Genomic DNA, 17,473 nt, shown 5'->3' on the forward strand with positions numbered 1-17,473 from the left:
GTCATGTAAATACTAAAAAGCTGACTTTTTATGTATCGAGTGTGTTTTGGCTGTCAGGTCCAAGGTCACATAAAGAACCTGATTGAGGAGCATTTTAAGTCGGACATGGAGGCAGTCATCAGGGACCCAATTCTTTTTGGAGACTACAGGAATGCCCTCAGTGAGAGTGAACCAAGGGTCTATGAGGACATACAGGACTATGATGCTTCAAAAGCCCTGTTTCAGGTATGGATATGTTAATACAACATTGACTTTGAATTTCTAATGTTATTTTTACCAGTATTTTGCCATTAAGTGTGTCCAGAGTCGTTCTGTATAGAGCTTCATGTTCACCTAGTATGTTGCGACCAACTCTCCTGTGGATAACTGCTGTAACTAATGAATGAATGCTGACACCAAAAGTCCACTGTTTTTCACTCTGCAGGAAATTTTAGAAGAATACAATGAGAACAAGTCAAGGATGAACTTGGTGCTGTTTGATGACGCTCTGGAACATCTGACTCGGGTGCACCGCATTATCCGTGTCGATCGTGGCCATGCTCTGCTCGTCGGCGTGGGGGGTTCTGGCAAACAGTCCCTCACCCGGCTCGCTGCCTTCACCGCCGGCTGTGAGGTTGGAAAACACATGACATAACATGCCCATCTGATACCTGACAATTGATATCATATACATTTTTTAAATGTCTTTAGTTGCGGTTGCAGTTTAAACAAATAAAAGGCATTGTTGCTGAAGTTACATTTGTAGCAGAGCAAATATTAACAAATTACACACCAAATATTTAATTTCAAACAATGTGGGAATGTGAATCTCATGTTTTGAATATTTTAACAACAGGCACAATATCAATGGAAACTTGCTTTTTTCCAGATGTTTGAAATCACACTCAGCAGAGGTTATAGTGAGTCAAACCTCCGTGAGGACCTGAAGACACTGTACTGGAAGCTTGGTATTGAAAATAAAAAGATGGTGTTCCTCTTTACTGATGCCAATGTTGCAGAGGAAGGTTTCTTGGAACTCATCAACAACATGCTCACTTCAGGTTGAACATCACTTTAAAATGTCCACTGTCCACGCTCTTGGTTCGTTAGTGTTTCTTAACGATGACAGCTGTCATACTCGGCTCATCCTCTCTCTTAATAACAGGCATCGTCCCTGCATTGTTCCCTGACGATGAGAAGGAGTCCATTGTCAACCAGCTTCGTGATGAGGCTCTAAAGACGGGAGCGGCTCCTTCTAAAGAAAGCGTGTGGCAGCACTTTGTTAACAAGAGTGCCAACAATCTACATATTGTTTTAGGCATGTCTCCTGTGGGAGACACCCTGAGGACACGCTGTAGGAACTTCCCAGGTGAAATCATGTGTAAGGTCTCTCATAATTGTAGTATCATTTTTATCATTTTACCAACAGTGATTGCCCTTTTTCTTGTCAGGACTGATGAACAACACTGTAATAGACTGGTTCCTGCCATGGCCCCAACAGGCATTACATGCAGTGGCTCAGACTTTCCTTGGTTTGTAATTATATGCACACATTTCGAAAAATTCATTATGGCTTGCAGCGGGAGCTATGTCATAAGATTTTCTGTTCAAATCATTGTCTTTTCACAGGTGAAAGTCAAATGATTCCTGAGGCTCACACTGCAGATGTGATAGCTCATGTCTGTATGGTTCACACCTGTGTGGGCGACTACAGCAAAATATTCCTCCAGAAACTGAGACGCAGTAACTATGTCACTCCAAAGAACTACTTGGATTTCATTAATACCTATTCTAAACTCCTGGAGGAGAAAGACCAGGACATCCTGGGTAAGAATGTGGTTTATATTTGGCCCCCCCTCGTCAATGTGTTAGTGATACTGTGACTTTTGGTTTGTTGATGTGTTCCCTCCTGTACCAGGTCAGTGCAAGCACTTAGAAGGAGGTTTGGACAAACTGAAGGAGGCCAGCGAGCAGCTCGCTGAGCTTAATGTCAAGCTGGCAGAGCAAAAGGTGGTACTCGCTGAGAAGTCAACCGCTTGTGAAACACTGTTGGATGAGATTGCCACAAACACCACAGTAGGTCAGTGACTAACTGAGTCATAAACATATGGTTTGAAAAACAGGGCATACTGTAAACTTCCAAAAGTAAACACAGGTGTTACGAGCCACTTGTCAACAACTTTCCCTTCCAGCCGAGGAGAAAAAGACACTGGCAGAAGACAAAGCTAAAGAGATCGAAGAGCAAAACAAAGTGATCGCTGTTGAGAAGAAAGAAGCTGAAAGTTCTCTGGCTGAGGCTCTGCCAGCGTTAGAGGCCGCGCGCAATGCCCTGCAGGACCTAGAAAAATCTGATGTCACAGAGATCCGGTAAACACTCCACAATTCCTCATTTGATTTAACACATCTGAAAAGAAAGTGCACCAACTATTCATCTACCCTCCGTCTCCAATCTGCCTCTTGATTCATTGTGCAGATCCTTTGCCAAGCCACCCAAGCAGGTACAGGTGGTTTGTGAGTGCATACTGGTGCTTCGGGGCCACAAGGAGATCAGTTGGCAGTCAGCCAAGGGGATGATGTCCGAGGCAAACTTCTTGCGATCGCTGATGGAAATGGACTGCGATGGCATAAGTAACAACCAGGTCAGGACAGTCAAAGGTAAGTTCATGATCAATTAAAACATGCCATCAACAAATACAACCAATAAATAGCCATGTGTGTGAATGTTCTTTACTGTTCATCTTGGCTAGGCTTCCTGAAAAACCTCCAGACGAGCCTTGAGGAGATGCAGGCCATCAGTAGAGCTGGTTCAGGAATGCTCAAGTTTGTCGAGGCCATCATTGGTTACTGTGAGGTTTCAAGGGAGATAAAACCCAAGAGAGAGAAGGTAACGCAGGGTCTAACTCAATCAAATCATGCTTCATGGGATGAAGGAACACAAAATAAACAGCCACATTTCCCATATATTTTCTAAGGTAGCACGTTTGGAGAAGAACTTCTTCCAGAGTAAGAAGGAGCTGGAGCACATTCAGAGTGAGCTGAGTGATATCCAGAAAGAGTTGCAGGCTCTTGGGCAGAAGTATGAAGCTGCTATTGGGGAGAAACAGCTTCTACAGGAGGAGGCTGAGGTCATGGAGAGGAGGCTGATAGCTGCTGACAAACTCATCTCAGGCCTGAGCTCTGAGAATGAACGGTGAGGCTGGGAAGGATGTAATATAAGAAGCCAAAACACCGCTATGACCCCCCCCCAACCCCCATAACTCACTGATTTCTACTATTCCCCACGCAGGTGGACACAAGATTTGGAGGAGTTGAAGCAGAAGCGTGTGCGTCTCCTTGGCGACTGTCTGATCGCTGCTGCTTTCCTGAGCTATGAAGGAGCCTTCAGTTGGGACTTCAGGAATGAAATGGTGTATCAAGTATGGGTCAAGGATGTGCAAGAGAGAGGAATCCCACTGAGCCAGCCTTTCAAAGTGGAAACTCCTCTCACTGATGAAGTAGAAATCAGCAGGTGAGGAGGATTGTGTGCTTTCAACACATTAAAAAAAAAGAAAGAAAAGGAAATATGCAATATGTATTAAAATATGCATTCCACAATGTCTACAATAGTAATTGCAGTAACCATTATAAATGACTAAGGAGGTTGTGGGTGTTAAATCAAGCCTGTATGTTAATGTAGATGGGGCTCAGAGGGTTTGCCTCCAGATGAGCTGTCAATCCAGAATGGGATCCTCACGACCAGAGGGAGCCGCTTTCCTCTGTGTATCGATCCTCAGCAGCAAGCCCTAAACTGGATTAAGAAGAAGGAAGAAAATAATAACCTCAAGGTACAAAAAATATGTCATATATGTCCCAGGATGACTGATTTTTAACAGACCCAGAGTTGGCATTTTTGAAAGAGCCCCATCATGTCATCCTTTTCCTCCAGATCTCGTCCTTAAATGATCCAGACTTCCTGAAGCAGCTAGAGATGGCTGTCAAATATGGTTTTCCATTCCTATTCCAAGATGTGGACGAGTACATCGACCCTGTGATCGACAATGTCCTGGAGAAGAATGTAAAAGGAGGAGAGGGCAGACAGGTCATCATGCTGGGTGACAAGGAGGTGGACTATGATCCCAACTTTAAACTGTATCTCACCACCAAACTGGCCAACCCAAAGTATTCCCCATCAGTGTTTGGAAAATCCATGGTCATAAACTATACCGGTAATATCCTTCAGCATGGCAATTTAAGTTTTTCTATAGTGTTGAACAGCATGTTCAAAATCCTTTGTTTGTTTGTCTTTTCGTGTGTATTGTGTTTCCTGTAGTGACTCTTAAGGGTCTGGAGGACCAGCTGTTGAGTGTTATCATGGGCTTTGAGAAAAAGGAGCTGGAGGAGCAGCGTGAGCGTTTGATCCAAGAGACGAGTAACAATAAGAAGCTGCTAAAAAACCTTGGAGACTCCCTGCTCAGAGAGTTGGCCACGTCTACAGGCAACATACTGGATAACACAGAGCTGGTTCACACACTGGAGGAAACAAAGACAAAATCCAGCGAGGTCAGTTTCCGTGATGAGGAAGAGTAATTTCACTGACACCAAAAATCTGATGTGTTTTTCCTTGTTTGATGTTGTGATCACCAGGTCTTTGAGAAACTGAAGTTGGCGGAGAAGACAGCCATGGACATTGATAAACTCAGAGATAGTTACCGACCTGCTGCCAAGCGCGGTGCTATTCTTTTCTTTGTCCTGACAGAAATGTCTCTGGTGAATAGCATGTACCAGTACTCTCTCGCCTCCTACCTGGAGGTGTTTGACTTTTCACTGCGCAAATCTCTGTCCGACCCTGTTCTGCCTCAAAGACTGAAGAACATCATGAGCACACTGACGTATAGTGTTTATAACTATGGCTGCACAGGTAAAATAATTACCACTGAACAAGAGAATGCTCATTATTCTTAAGATAAAGCATCTTGACTGTTTTAACATGAACTGACTTTTTATCCCTAGGTCTGTTTGAGAGACACAAGCTGCTCTTTTCTTTTAACATGACCATCAAGATTGAGCAGGCAGAGGGGAGAGCTCTTCAGGAAGAGCTGGAGTTCTTTATCAAAGGTAAGATTGTCTGAAAAGTGGAATAGACACTTGTGTAAGCACTCAATTTTCAAGGCAAAGGTTGACGTTTGTCCACCTTATGTGTGAAGGTAATCTGTCCCTGGAAAAGAGCAAGCGCAAAAAGCCATGTGACTGGCTTCCAGACCAGGGCTGGGAAGACATCGTCAAACTCACGCAGCTTTTTCCTGAGCAGTTTGGCTCTCTGCCTGATGACGTGGAGATCAATTCTACTGACTGGAAGACTGTAAGTGACTACAGTGATGTGACATGTGATGAGCATTAATTCAATCCGGTGAGACTGTATCCGTGATTCATTTCACCGCAGTGGTATGACTTAGACGGCCCAGAACAGGCTCCAATCCCCATGAGATATGAGGAGAAGCTGTCCGCCTTCCAGAAGCTGCTGCTGCTGCGCTGCTTCCGCGTTGATAGAGTCTACAGAGCTGTGACCGACTACGTCACTGTCACCATGGGCGAGAAGTGAGGCTCTGTCAATTTGCTGTTTCTTTCTCTACACATATTATGTACAGTAGGCATGTGACGCCATGAGATTCTGATGAGCGGTAGTATGACACCTTTAGATATAACCAAATGTCCACTACATTTAAATAATTTTTATTTTACCATGACATCATTACCATCATGTTATTCAGCCTTCACATAACCTGTGTGATTCTTGTTTTTGACAACCCATCAAAAACAGCTCATACACTTCACTTTTAATACCATAAAACTGCTAATCGGAAGTTAACAAATATTATCAGATAAACATAGAAATCCAGGCCCTGGTTTTTAATATCCATCTACATCTTTCTGCTCAGATATGTGCAGCCCCCTGTGATCAGCTTTGATGCAATCTATGAACAGAGCACACCATTTTCCCCCATCATCTTCATCCTGAGTCCTGGCTCTGACCCAGCCAGTGACCTGATGAAACTAGCTGAGAGATCGGGCTTTGGGGGCAGCAAGTTCAAGTTTCTGGCTATGGGTCAAGGCCAAGAGAAGGTATGGAACCAGATCTTTCAATCTCTCTTAATTCCTTACATCTATCACATTACCCAACAAGGAATCAGGTCTGTCATGTATCTCGATAAGCACTGGGACTTTACTCATGCTCATTTTGCACTGTAGTTACTAGTTCTTAATGCCTTGTTTACATTGTTTAGCATTTAAGGTTTAAATGTTAGGTCTTTCCCTACATTTGAATGTATTCTTTACGTTTTATTTGTTATAAGGTAGGTACAATACTGTTTTGTTTTTTTTTAGGGCAGGCACATGTCCTTTGTTGGCTGTTTGTCTTTGTCATACAGTGCACTGTACTGTGGATGAAGTAGCACTTTCTGTACTTGTGACGTAGGTAGCGCTGCAGTTACTTGAAAGTGCCGTGTCCCGTGGTCAGTGGTTGATGCTACAGAACTGCCACCTGCTGGTAAAGTGGCTCAAGGAACTGGAAAAATCATTAGAGAGGATCATCAAGCCCAATCCCAACTTTCGCTTGTGGATCACCACCAACCCGATCAAGGATTTCCCCATCGGAATCCTGCAAAAATCTCTAAAGGTTAAAAAATGTTTATCTTCTAACTTTTGCATTGTTTTCTAAAGCCTGTTTGTAAACAGCAGGGTTAATGTCATACAGTCCAGTGGCTGGCACCAGGGGTTCTTCATATAAATTAATTTTCTTATCAAACCTTCATTTAAAAAAATCTCATTTTATTTAAGATTATCTTCTTCAAGCAAACAGGCAGAGGCAAGTTTTTTAAGTTGAACATTTGAAGAATTCTTCTACGTGACAAGTTAAAATAAAACAGTGACATGGGAAAAAACACCATTAGTTATTTCATTTGGAGTTTAAAAACCTTACTGTAGCTTATTCCCTGCCACAGGTGCAGAATATCAATAAGTCTCTTTGTCTGTTTCTGTGTAGAAAAAAGCAAAAAGTAAAATAAACGTGTGGTTTTTGGAAATGCAGAGTATTTACCAGTAATACAGTCAGAGATATGATATGGAAGCAGAACAAAAATCGCCTTTGAACGTGCTATTGGGATTGGGATTGGGATTGACACTTTCTATTGCAAGGCGATAACGTTTTTTGAGCCTGCATACAATCAAAGCAATAGAAACATCTACATCAGTTTTGTTAAGTAAACGGCAGAGTTTTGAAGAAACATCACAGTTTTTACACAACATATATTACTGTGTGCAGGTAGTGACAGAGCCTCCCAATGGACTCAAGCTCAACATGAGAGCGACATACTCCAAAATCTCCCACAAGACCTTGACTGAATGTCCACACGCTGCGTTCCGCAGCCTGGTGTATGCGCTGGCTTTCTTCCACGCTGTGGTGCAAGAGAGACGCAAATACGGCAAGATTGGCTGGAATGTCCCGTATGACTTCAACGAGTCTGATTTCTTTGTAAGTTGTTTGAAAGTCTGTTTGACTTTTCTAATATCAGGGTTAGTTTTTCTTCTTAACTTTTCTGTGTTTTAAACACTATGCTTGTGCTCAACAGGTTTGTATGGAGATCCTGAAAACCTACCTGACCAAATCACACCAGCAGGGAGACAGCGATATTCCCTGGGGTAGTCTTAAATATCTTATTGGGGAGGTGAGGCTAAATCCGTTCCGTTTCAATAAAAGAAACCACATTTCTAATATCTTGCTAGTCGGTGCAGTAGTAGTTACCCTCAGGGAGGCGCTATAGGACCATCAGAGCCAAAACAAACAGGCTGAAAAACTGTTTTTATCCTCAAGCTGTTATTGCACTCAACACTGCCAAACCTGACTAAAACATTTAAATGTGTTTTAAATGCTTAACTTGTGCAATAGCTGATTCATTACACTATTCATTATCTCTTTATTTAACTATTAATTATTTGTTGTTTGTCTTTTAAACTTAAGGGTAGGATATTCTGATAGTTATGTGTGTATAATGTTTTAATAGGTAATGTACGGCGGACGGGCCATTGATAGCTTTGACCGCAGGGTCCTGACCGTCTACATGGACGAGTATTTTGGAGATTTCCTCTTCTACACCTTCCGGCGCTTCCACTTTTTCAACAACAAGGATGTCGATTACAAGATCCCTCTCAATGGGCCCAAGAAAACATATGTTGGTCAGTTTTTTTTTTGTTTGATGTGTGAAGTTGATTTTCTGTCACTCACTCACACATTTACCTTGTCATATGTGATAACAGATGAGATTGAGAAGCTGCCACTGTCCAATACACCAGAGGTGCTGGGCCTTCATTCTAATGCTGAGATAGGATACTACACACAGGCAGCAAAAGACATGTGGACTCACCTCATCGACCTGCAACCTCAGACAGGTATCATATGACATCCTCCCTCTCCCTCTCCCTCCATCTCAAGAGAAGAAACGTTGCAGGATGATTTCCAAAACTTTGTTTGGGAAGTCATCTTTTTCTTTTATGGCCATAAATCAGTGGAATAAGCTTCCAAAAATCTTTGAATACATGTACATACCTAATGTGTGTGTGTGTATATATATGGTAGTAGGCTTTGAGGACACATTTTGACTTAAATCTGTCTTTGTGACGACATTTTGACCTTTGACATCCGACATTTTGGCTTTTTTAAAGGTTAATAGTTGATTTTAGGTCAGGGTAACATAATGTCTACGAGTGTCCTCACTAAGAATGCTGTACAAGAATGCGTGTGAGAGAGTGTGTTTGTGAAATAACTGTGCCCTGTGGGGACATATATGGGGATGATAATGTTTGTAAGACTGCACGACTTGGTGTTTTATGCTCCACTTGCGCCCTATACTGTTATTAATTTACCTCCTCAGAGACTGCGGGTGGAAAATAACAGTTTTGCTCAAACCTGGGCTGGTACAGTACAGCTCTCCTTGTACTACATCAGGTTAATATTTTATTTTCCACTGTCTATATGTCTACATTATATTGCATTAGAATATTGCACCTGTTTCCTCTTTCAAGAGTATTTCTTGTTCTTTTGAGCTCACCTCCAGATTGAACCCAGAGAGCATCTCTGTTAGTAACATCTATTATTTTGCAGAAAAAGAACGTTGCTTCCTCTTTTACTGTCTTTACACACACACACACACACTCTCTCTTCTGCCTCAGGTGAATCTGGTGGAAGCATCAGTCGGGATCAGTACATCAGCCAGGTGGCCCAGGACATTCAGAACAAGCTTCCAAAGTTATTTGACATGGACGTGATCCGTAAAAAGTTTGGCTCAGACATTTCCCCGACCTCAGTGGTGCTGCTACAGGAACTGGAACGCTTCAACAAGCTTGTGGTTCGCATGCAGCGCTCTCTGGCCGAGCTGCAGAGGGTGAGACACAAAGAAAACGGAGGGAATTCACGTGTTTATGCCTCACACAAGTTCATTTTCGTTCTCACTCTCTTGTATAGGCTCTGGCGGGTGAGGTGGGTATGAGCAGTGAGTTGGATGAGGTCGCTCAGGCCCTTTTTAACGGTCATATACCTGTCATTTGGAAGAAGCTGGCGCCTGATACGCTCAAGTCACTCGGCAACTGGATGAGCCATTTTAAGAGGCGTTATGATCAGTACAGCTGCTGGGTGAGGACAGACATTTTTGGACATTAAACACAAGCTGAGTTGTCAAAAGTTATTTAACCCATTGCATTGATTATTTGTGAAAAGTTTCAAAATTAAAAAAAATAAAAGGAATGAAAGGGGTGGGTGGAGCTAACAGTCAAGATGATATCGCTTTGAATAAACCTGAAGTCAGTACTATTCAAGTAAACCACAGTGGACTGAGAAACACATCAATCAAAGTATTACATTGTTCTTATTAGAATCTATTTAAAAAGAGTTGTCAACTTAAATTCACTTGAAGTGAATGTAATCTGTTAAAAGTTTAAAAAGCAAATTATGATAAATGAAACAACTTAATCTTCTATGTTGGAAGAATATTTATTGTTAAGTTGAACTTAATCTTTTTAAGGCACCAGGTGAAACTTTATTTCGAAATCTGTACAGTGTATCACACATAACTTCTTACATGTAGCCTTTTGTATTACTCTGAAATGCTTTGTCCATCAGGTGGATGAAGGAGAGCCAAAGGTCATGTGGTTGTCAGGACTTCATATCCCAGAATCCTACCTGACTGCTCTGGTCCAAGCTGCATGCAGGAAAAATGGCTGGCCCCTGGATCTTTCCACACTCTACACAAAAGTGACTCAGTACCGCAGTGAGGAAGAAGTCTCTGACAGACCTGGACAGGGTAATAACATTTTTCTTATGATGAGATGATGATGAGACCACATTTCCAGACAAGTTAGGACACTTTGACATCCTATTGCCGAGCAGAGTCCCTGGACTGGTGGAGTGCTGGGGCGCCCGACCACCTTTGCTGTACAGATAAGTGCTGCCCTCTGCTCCTGCACCTGGTTTGTTTGTGTTAACTGCTGGTGTACAAAAAGGATGGGTTAAATGCAAATGAAAACTAATACTAATTCTGTTTATTTCTCAAAATGCAATAAAAAAAAACTAACAGAAAAATGCAAATAGGTATATATAAAAAAGAATGTTGCAGCTGCAACTCACTCAATGAAAGTTGGGACAGTTTGCAAGACTGAAAAAGATACAAATGTGATGCTGCTCTGGAATGTTTCATAATTAGTTTACGTGGTAACAGTTGAGGGTATGAAAATTGGGTATAATTGGAACATGTACCATAGGATTAGTCTGTGCAAGCAAGGATGGGTTGTGGCTTATCGTTTTGTGCCAGACTTCATGAGATAATTGAGTCAGTGAAAGATTGCAAAACCTGAGGTGTGTCTTCATCTACAATATATAATTTTGTGAAAAAGATTAAGGGAATCATGGGAAATCTGCTGCTGCTGCTGAATGCATGTGAACATCAAGTATTAAGATGTGCAACTTGAAACTGTATTATGCAAAGACAAAGCCATTTTGTCCTCCACTGGTCAGAAGAGGCCATATTTCAGCTTGTTTCTGGGGACTCTATGTGCTAAAGATGAACTCACTCACACCTACGGTCAATTTGGAGTGTCCAATTTGCCTAATCCCCAAATCTGCATGTTTTTGGACTGTGGGAGGAAACTGGAGAACCCGGAGAACCCGGAGAAAACCCACGGGGAAAACATGCATCTGTGAATTAATAAAATACAGATCTTGTGTCACAACCTTTCTGGTGATGAATTGTGGTGGTCTCTTCCCCTGCAGGCTGTTATGTGTCTGGTCTGTATCTGGAGGGAGCAGACTGGGACATGGAGAAGAGCTGCTTAGTGAGGAGTAAACCAAAAGCCCTGGTTGTTGAAATGCCCGTTCTCAAAGTCATTCCCATAGAGACTCGTCATCTCACGCTCCAGGTGTGCAAAACAGACACTACATTCCACCATATGTTAGTTCACTCTTTTAACATTTGGGTTTGTTTTTTTTAACACTGGTTTGTGTATTTTTTTTGTGGCACAGAATACGCTGCGGACGCCGGTGTACACCACGTCCCTGCGGAGGAATGCGATGGGTGTGGGTCTGGTGTTTGAGGCGGACCTGTTCACCACTGTGCACATCTCCCACTGGGTGCTGCAGGGAGTCTGTTTATTGCTCAATGCTGACTAAACACTGTGTACCGTCATGTGTCAATGATGCTGTATGTCTGCTTATTCATGGAAATAATGAAAATTATTAATGATTAGATGAAACATGTTTGTAAAAAATAAATTATTTCAGTCGTTTAAAAAAGTCACACAGACATTTTGACTCACTATTTAATTTCATTATTTCTCACTAGATGGCAGCACACAGCAACACTGAGCTCATCACTGTGGGCAGTAGCTCCAGGGAGTTCTCTGTGGTGTCACAGTGGGCCAAGAGCCGGTACATCTACAATACATGCAGACATTTTTTGTGTCTTAAAGAAAATATTTAATAATTTTCTCTATTATTATAATAAAAGCCAAACATTTTACAGTAAAAGCTGAACATTTCAGCTGAGGTTGTAGGTGGAACAGAAGCTGCTGCCCTCAGTGGAAAATGAAATGCTGACCAAACGTTGCTGAAGTTTTCCACTTTACCCAAGTCACTTTTCTTTGCTTTTCTCTGCAGGACAGAAATATTAATATTCAATGAACAGATCTAGTGCAGCATTGACTAACTGAGGCTGCTGAGGTCAGTATATGTGAGAACAGGTGACTGCAAATCAGCAACACCAGCAACACGGAAAATATTATGTTAAATTTATGTAAGGCTGCTTCTCTCTCAAATCATTGTTGTGTTTCTTGGTCGTATGTTGTGTGGCTCTGATTGGCAGAGGGTAAAGGTTTGATGGGCCTCTTCACAGCTGTAACCGATCTGGACCGTCATAAAGACTGGACGTTTATGACCAAACACAGGAGGGGGGAGAGTGTGTTGTTTAAATAACCTACACTTTATTTGAATTTATATGATCATCGCTAAACTTCACAGAGAAGAGGCAAAAGAGCTTTGCACTGTGGAAGGCAAGGAAACTGTAAAACTAGGAAAGTAACCACACAAGTGAAACGGGTGATATGAAAACAAAAAAAAAAATCTGAATTTCACAGAGGTCAAATTATTTTCAGCTGCTTGTGGGATTTACATTAACCCTACACTGCTCTAGCTCCTGCTCTGCACCGGTGCCTGCCCTGAGTGGAGCAGCCTCGTAAAATGCCAGCGGTGCCCTGAAACAAAAAACTCTGGCACATCATTTTCCAGCCCTCATCCACGAAACCCTCCCAATCCCAAGTTTCCGTTTGTTGTGATTGAGAGCAGGTGGGCTCGCTCGGGCCGCCTGATCGAGAACAGGCACTGTTTGCTGCCTTTCCCCCTGTCGCAGTGTAGGACGGGCGATTAGTGCCAGTCTGAGTGTCAAAGTGTTCACACCATCTCTCACCAGCTCAGGATTTCACTTACGCTGCAGTCCCAACAGCAATGTTGCATTAAAACTACGTGCGCTTTTATTGTGATCATCTATTTGTGCATCACTGTCATACAAATGACAACAAGCAGGTGGAAAACAACAGGCCGTCCTCATCCCCCACCAACCCTTAAATAAAAACACACTCAGTGAATCAAGGAGATCAGTTGGCACAAGCAAACAAACAAAAGAAAAATCACATAGATAAATAAAGATACTAAACCAAACACATTGGCACTGTACAAACAAAACGGAACAGAACAAAGAAAGAAAAAGGAGAAGAAAATAAAACAACTTGCAGTCCGCAGCTGGTGAAACTTGGCAGCACCAAAGCAGCTGTGGTTAAAGGCTGATTACACTGTAAAACTGCAGCACATGTCCCGTGGATGAATGAATGGATGCTTTTATGAACATGAATACATGAATGTATTGCTTTCATTTTTGGTGCGCATGGTCTGTTTTATGAACAGTTGTTCGATCGTTTTTATTGTTCCTCCCTGTTGTGTAACCTCAGGAAAAGTGCCATTTGAGTAATTGTTTTTTAAACATAGACAATTAGTTAGTAAGTTATTTAGTTGCCAGATAGCTACCTAATTAGTTAGTTCCACGGTTCTAAAACTGTGGTACATGTGCCTCCAGTGGCACATGAGCTTCCTCTAGTGGTATCAGTATGTAGCTGACTTTGCTCAAGCTATTTATTAACACCACTGTATTTTAACATTGGTGATAATGGTGTTATCAGTGTTTTCTCCGGTGGTTCTTGGTATAAAAAGTCTACTAAGAACCACTGAGTGAGTTAGTTTTGGAACTTTTGAATAATTTATTTTGTGTTTAACCTTTTTTTTATTCTCTCATTTCATAACTTGTGATAGCTATCCAACTAGCTAAATTGATAGATAGATAGAATATCAACATAATTTGCAATGTAACCTTTTTGTATGTAACTTTTTTATTATTTTATTTCAAAACATGTGATAGCTTGATAGAGAGCAGCAGCTCTTAATGAATTGTAGGACAGATACATGTATATACTGTCCTGTCTTGAGGACGTATTTTCTTCTGTGAGAAGAGAAGTTAAACGGGGCAGGGCAAAAAAAAAAATTATTAATTAAAAAAAAAAAAAAAAGTCCCAGCAGGCAGTGCTGTCTTTTAAAGACCCGAGGAGACTATAAAAGTGGTGTCATGCCCGCAGCTCACACTCGGAGACGGAGGTAGGCAGAGCAAACACACACTGTAGTTTCTGTGACTAAACTTAGAATCTGCTTCATTATTAGACACAAACGCGAAGCTTAATTTAAGGTTTTATTTTTGTAGTCAGAAGTGTCAGAAGTCGCTGTTCGTCCACAGTACACTGCGTTTTCCAGCTTTTTATAGTCAACTGTAGGATGCGTGTCTTCTCCACTGCTGTTTGACACATTTCCCTCCGTGGGCTGGCTCCGCTCATCACCACCGCCGGGAAGTCAGGCTCATTAAAACTTTTCTGGCTGCACTGTTGTTGTTGTTGTTGATGCCACGGGAATGGGACCGCGCCAACGGGAGAGCATGTCCGCGCTGTGCGGGAAAAGTCTGCTCTGGACCGCGCTGCTTCTCTGGCTCAGCGCGCTGGTGGACGGAACCTGGAAGACGGGACTTTACAAGAGCTACTCAGGCGGGACTCACAGCGCAGCCTCTCACTCCTCTGTCTATCAGAAAAGGTAAGAAACACACTGTCACAAATAAAATGTCACTTTACCTGCACGTGTGTCAGTGTATGTTAACCCTCACTACTGTATGTCCTGTTATAGACACACACAATCGTTTACTCTGATCTATACTGTACACAAAATATAAAATGCAAACCGATGAAGTGATTAAGTTGTCAAATGATCAATCCATGCTGCTATATTTTATTGTAATGGTGCCACATTTGACCCCAGTTCATACCCCATAGTCATATTTGTCATAATTTAAAATACCAGCTACCTTTTTGTTCCTACTATTCCTTCTTTTTTAACTTTAAATGTGCAGTCTTACAACCCAATGATCACACAATGATGGATTAATGTAATATAAAGCACACACAATCCCCTTTTTTATGTGCCTATATAGACTTTACAGTCACTTCTGTTAAAAAAAAAAGGCATGGCTCTGCAGAGTTACTCCCATCTCCATCCATCTACCTCGTCTTATTGTCTTCCTGACAGTTGGTTTCCTTTTTCCTGTGCTGGCAGCACACATTGCTCTGTTGACTCCCATTGTTGTCACAACTCTCCCCACTTTTCTCTCTGTGTGGATCCTGAGAACACCTCTGCTGTCTCTGCTGAGTTATCTGAAGCAGCAGCAGCATCTGCTCCTCCTCCATCAGTTTCCCCCATAGTGTTGATACCACTGGAGAAGACAGGCTGCATCTTACATGTGTTCCAAGAGTGTTTCAAGAGGGAATGAAGAATCCCTACTATTGGCTGAAACCATGATGCTACCTCAGACTGACAAGTGTTGAGAAAATAAGTTGTGCTCACACACGATGCATCGAAGTCAGCTGACTGTATGTTCTGCACCTGCATGAGATAACCTTCCTTACCAGCAGATGGTGGAAGTCAGTATTTTGTCATTGGAAAAAAAGGAAAGTGGAAGATGTATTTGACAGCAGAGCTTATAAACTGTAGCCTTCATGTTGTAACCCACTCATCACACAGATGGATGATCTCATGATAGCACAGCTACTTCAAATTTGACGACATCTAGCTTAAAGCCCACATAGACCAGAAGCTCCAATTAACGCTGCGTTTGTGTGTGTATCTGCGTCATTACCTCGTTTATGAAACCCTAAAGTTTCAGAACAAACAGTTCAGCCACTGCTGAGAAAATAGTGTTGTATTGTTTTCCTGGGCTCTGCGAAGCGGATCGGCACTTCCTTAATTTGATGTCGTCATCAGAAATCCTCACCACTCCTCTCACCACCGTAGCGCCTCCTGGTGCGGGCACTAGTCCGGGCACATCCGGTTGTGTACATTCAACCGCAGAAGAAGAAGAACTACTCTCGTTGTAGCTGCTGAGATGCAGAGCATCCACCGTGCCAGAGGGGGAGCTGTGTATCTGAGAGCTGGCCTATCTATTACGTCACTTCCAGGTACCTGGCCAATCACAGGACAGTGGGAAAGCTCTCGTTGGCTGGCCAATCACAACACAGTCCACATTCTAGGGGTGTGGTTTTGGTCTGAAACAGCGCGGCTGACGAGAGCCAGTGAGGAGATATTTTGATCGGCTCGTTTGCAGCGATTAGGAGGTTTTTATTCATAAAAACAATTTAATATATGTAAGTAGACCTCCATAACTTACATATATGTGTGATACAAGCATTCTATGTCACATTTAAGTACTCATCGTCATTTGCTTGATTCGTCATGTCTTCTGACTGTTTGGAGCAAAACAATGGAAGGGCGTGAGGTTGAGGCCCTAGGCAATCAGACAACTTGCAGAGCCCGAGTATGCATGCAGAGGAGAATAACGATTTATTGGCCGTGTACGTCTGACTCTGTAGGTGGCGCTGTATCTCTCTACTGGGTAAGCTACTGCATATTGAATCAGTTTCCTGTTAAACTTCGTCACAGAAAACAGTTTAACAGTGAACGGAACAACAGTTCCTTCTTTATTGCAGCGACAACACATACATGATTAGAATCATTGCCCAGCTTTAGTCCTTAAAAAAACCTGAATTATCCCTTTAACCAGCTCTGCTATGGTCAGAGATGACGGCCCGGGCTCAGAGGTGATCAGATATTTACCATGGTACAAATATTTATGCTGTCTGAGTGTGAATGTGTGTGGGCTGACCGTGGCCGGAGGCTGAAACCTCTTCACCTCTGATGAGGCCCTCTTCTTGTGGGTGCGTCCAGGAGGCTTTCAGCATCGCATCACTGGCTCGTTTCAACCTCCCCACTCAGCTCTGCTGTCACTCACAGCCAGAGGTTTGTGGACATGTTTACTAAACACAAGCAGCTGGGACACTACTGAATCTGGGCTTGTTTTTCTGCAAAGGGAGATGAGTTTACTGTGGCTTTTGGTGCTGCTGTTTGTTTGGAAGTGTTACAGGAGGAACGACAGACTATATGGAGAGTAAGCTGGTCCTGCTGCTGCTGCTGCTGCTGGTGAGAATGAGTGAGTGAATCAGCCACAGAGTCAGAGGGGTCAGTGAGTTTGAGGCGACATGAGAGGAGCTGGAAGTCGTGGTCCACCTGCTGTGTGCGTTGATCTGTGAAAGCAGCAGTTTATGGTGTGTGGTTGTGGGCTTTCTGACAACAGAAGCCTCTCTTATTGACTGAATGACATTCAGTGACAGAGACTCAATTTTTCACTGTGGTCCGGGCAGTCAAAGAGAAATAAATATTAATTTTCCAAGATCGAGAAATGATTCCGTCTTCACACAGTCTGTACGTTTCCATGCCCAGTCAAGCTGAGCTAAGGTTGAGGGTAGAGAAGAAATCCAGAGCTATGTACCTTAAACACACCAT

General features: G+C 42.6%; 2 protein-coding genes across 5 annotated transcripts in view; both read left to right on the top strand.

The window, feature by feature from the left end:
- Positions 1-11,795, top strand: part of dnah10 (dynein axonemal heavy chain 10) — a 30,209-nt gene extending 18,414 nt beyond the window's left edge. The window contains exons 49-78 of one of the 2 annotated variants that reach the window (XM_044026786.1): positions 58-225; positions 425-613; positions 869-1,040; positions 1,145-1,348; positions 1,431-1,511; positions 1,609-1,806; positions 1,898-2,059; positions 2,172-2,346; positions 2,453-2,634; positions 2,727-2,863; positions 2,952-3,169; positions 3,266-3,487; positions 3,656-3,803; positions 3,905-4,184; positions 4,289-4,518; positions 4,603-4,876; positions 4,969-5,073; positions 5,163-5,317; positions 5,399-5,553; positions 5,895-6,078; positions 6,431-6,631; positions 7,277-7,486; positions 7,584-7,679; positions 8,016-8,187; positions 8,269-8,400; positions 9,181-9,392; positions 9,473-9,640; positions 10,127-10,307; positions 11,273-11,418; positions 11,522-11,795. In XM_044026786.1, the coding sequence (XP_043882721.1) occupies positions 58-225; positions 425-613; positions 869-1,040; positions 1,145-1,348; positions 1,431-1,511; positions 1,609-1,806; positions 1,898-2,059; positions 2,172-2,346; positions 2,453-2,634; positions 2,727-2,863; positions 2,952-3,169; positions 3,266-3,487; positions 3,656-3,803; positions 3,905-4,184; positions 4,289-4,518; positions 4,603-4,876; positions 4,969-5,073; positions 5,163-5,317; positions 5,399-5,553; positions 5,895-6,078; positions 6,431-6,631; positions 7,277-7,486; positions 7,584-7,679; positions 8,016-8,187; positions 8,269-8,400; positions 9,181-9,392; positions 9,473-9,640; positions 10,127-10,307; positions 11,273-11,418; positions 11,522-11,668 (5,304 nt within the window). In that variant the 3' untranslated portion in view covers positions 11,669-11,795. Of the gene's footprint in view, positions 1-57; positions 226-424; positions 614-868; positions 1,041-1,144; positions 1,349-1,430; positions 1,512-1,608; positions 1,807-1,897; positions 2,060-2,134; positions 2,347-2,452; positions 2,635-2,726; positions 2,864-2,951; positions 3,170-3,265; positions 3,488-3,655; positions 3,804-3,904; positions 4,185-4,288; positions 4,519-4,602; positions 4,877-4,968; positions 5,074-5,162; positions 5,318-5,398; positions 5,554-5,894; positions 6,079-6,430; positions 6,632-7,276; positions 7,487-7,583; positions 7,680-8,015; positions 8,188-8,268; positions 8,401-9,180; positions 9,393-9,472; positions 9,641-10,126; positions 10,308-11,272; positions 11,419-11,521 lie in introns of both variants that reach the window. The other variant, XM_044026785.1, reaches the window with a different exon arrangement.
- Positions 11,796-14,142: 2,347 nt separating this feature from the next.
- emid1 (EMI domain containing 1) overlaps positions 14,143-17,473 on the top strand; it is a 66,784-nt gene continuing 63,453 nt past the window's right edge. For all 3 annotated transcript variants that reach the window (XM_044027074.1, XM_044027077.1, XM_044027076.1), the window contains exon 1: positions 14,143-14,677. In XM_044027074.1, coding sequence (XP_043883009.1) covers positions 14,502-14,677 — 176 coding nt within the window. In that variant the 5' untranslated portion in view covers positions 14,143-14,501. The remainder of the gene's footprint in view (positions 14,678-17,473) is intronic.

The sequence above is a fragment of the Solea senegalensis genome, linkage group LG5 (genome assembly GCF_019176455.1).
Source record: "Solea senegalensis isolate Sse05_10M linkage group LG5, IFAPA_SoseM_1, whole genome shotgun sequence".
Classification (NCBI taxonomy): domain Eukaryota; kingdom Metazoa; phylum Chordata; class Actinopteri; order Pleuronectiformes; family Soleidae; genus Solea; species Solea senegalensis.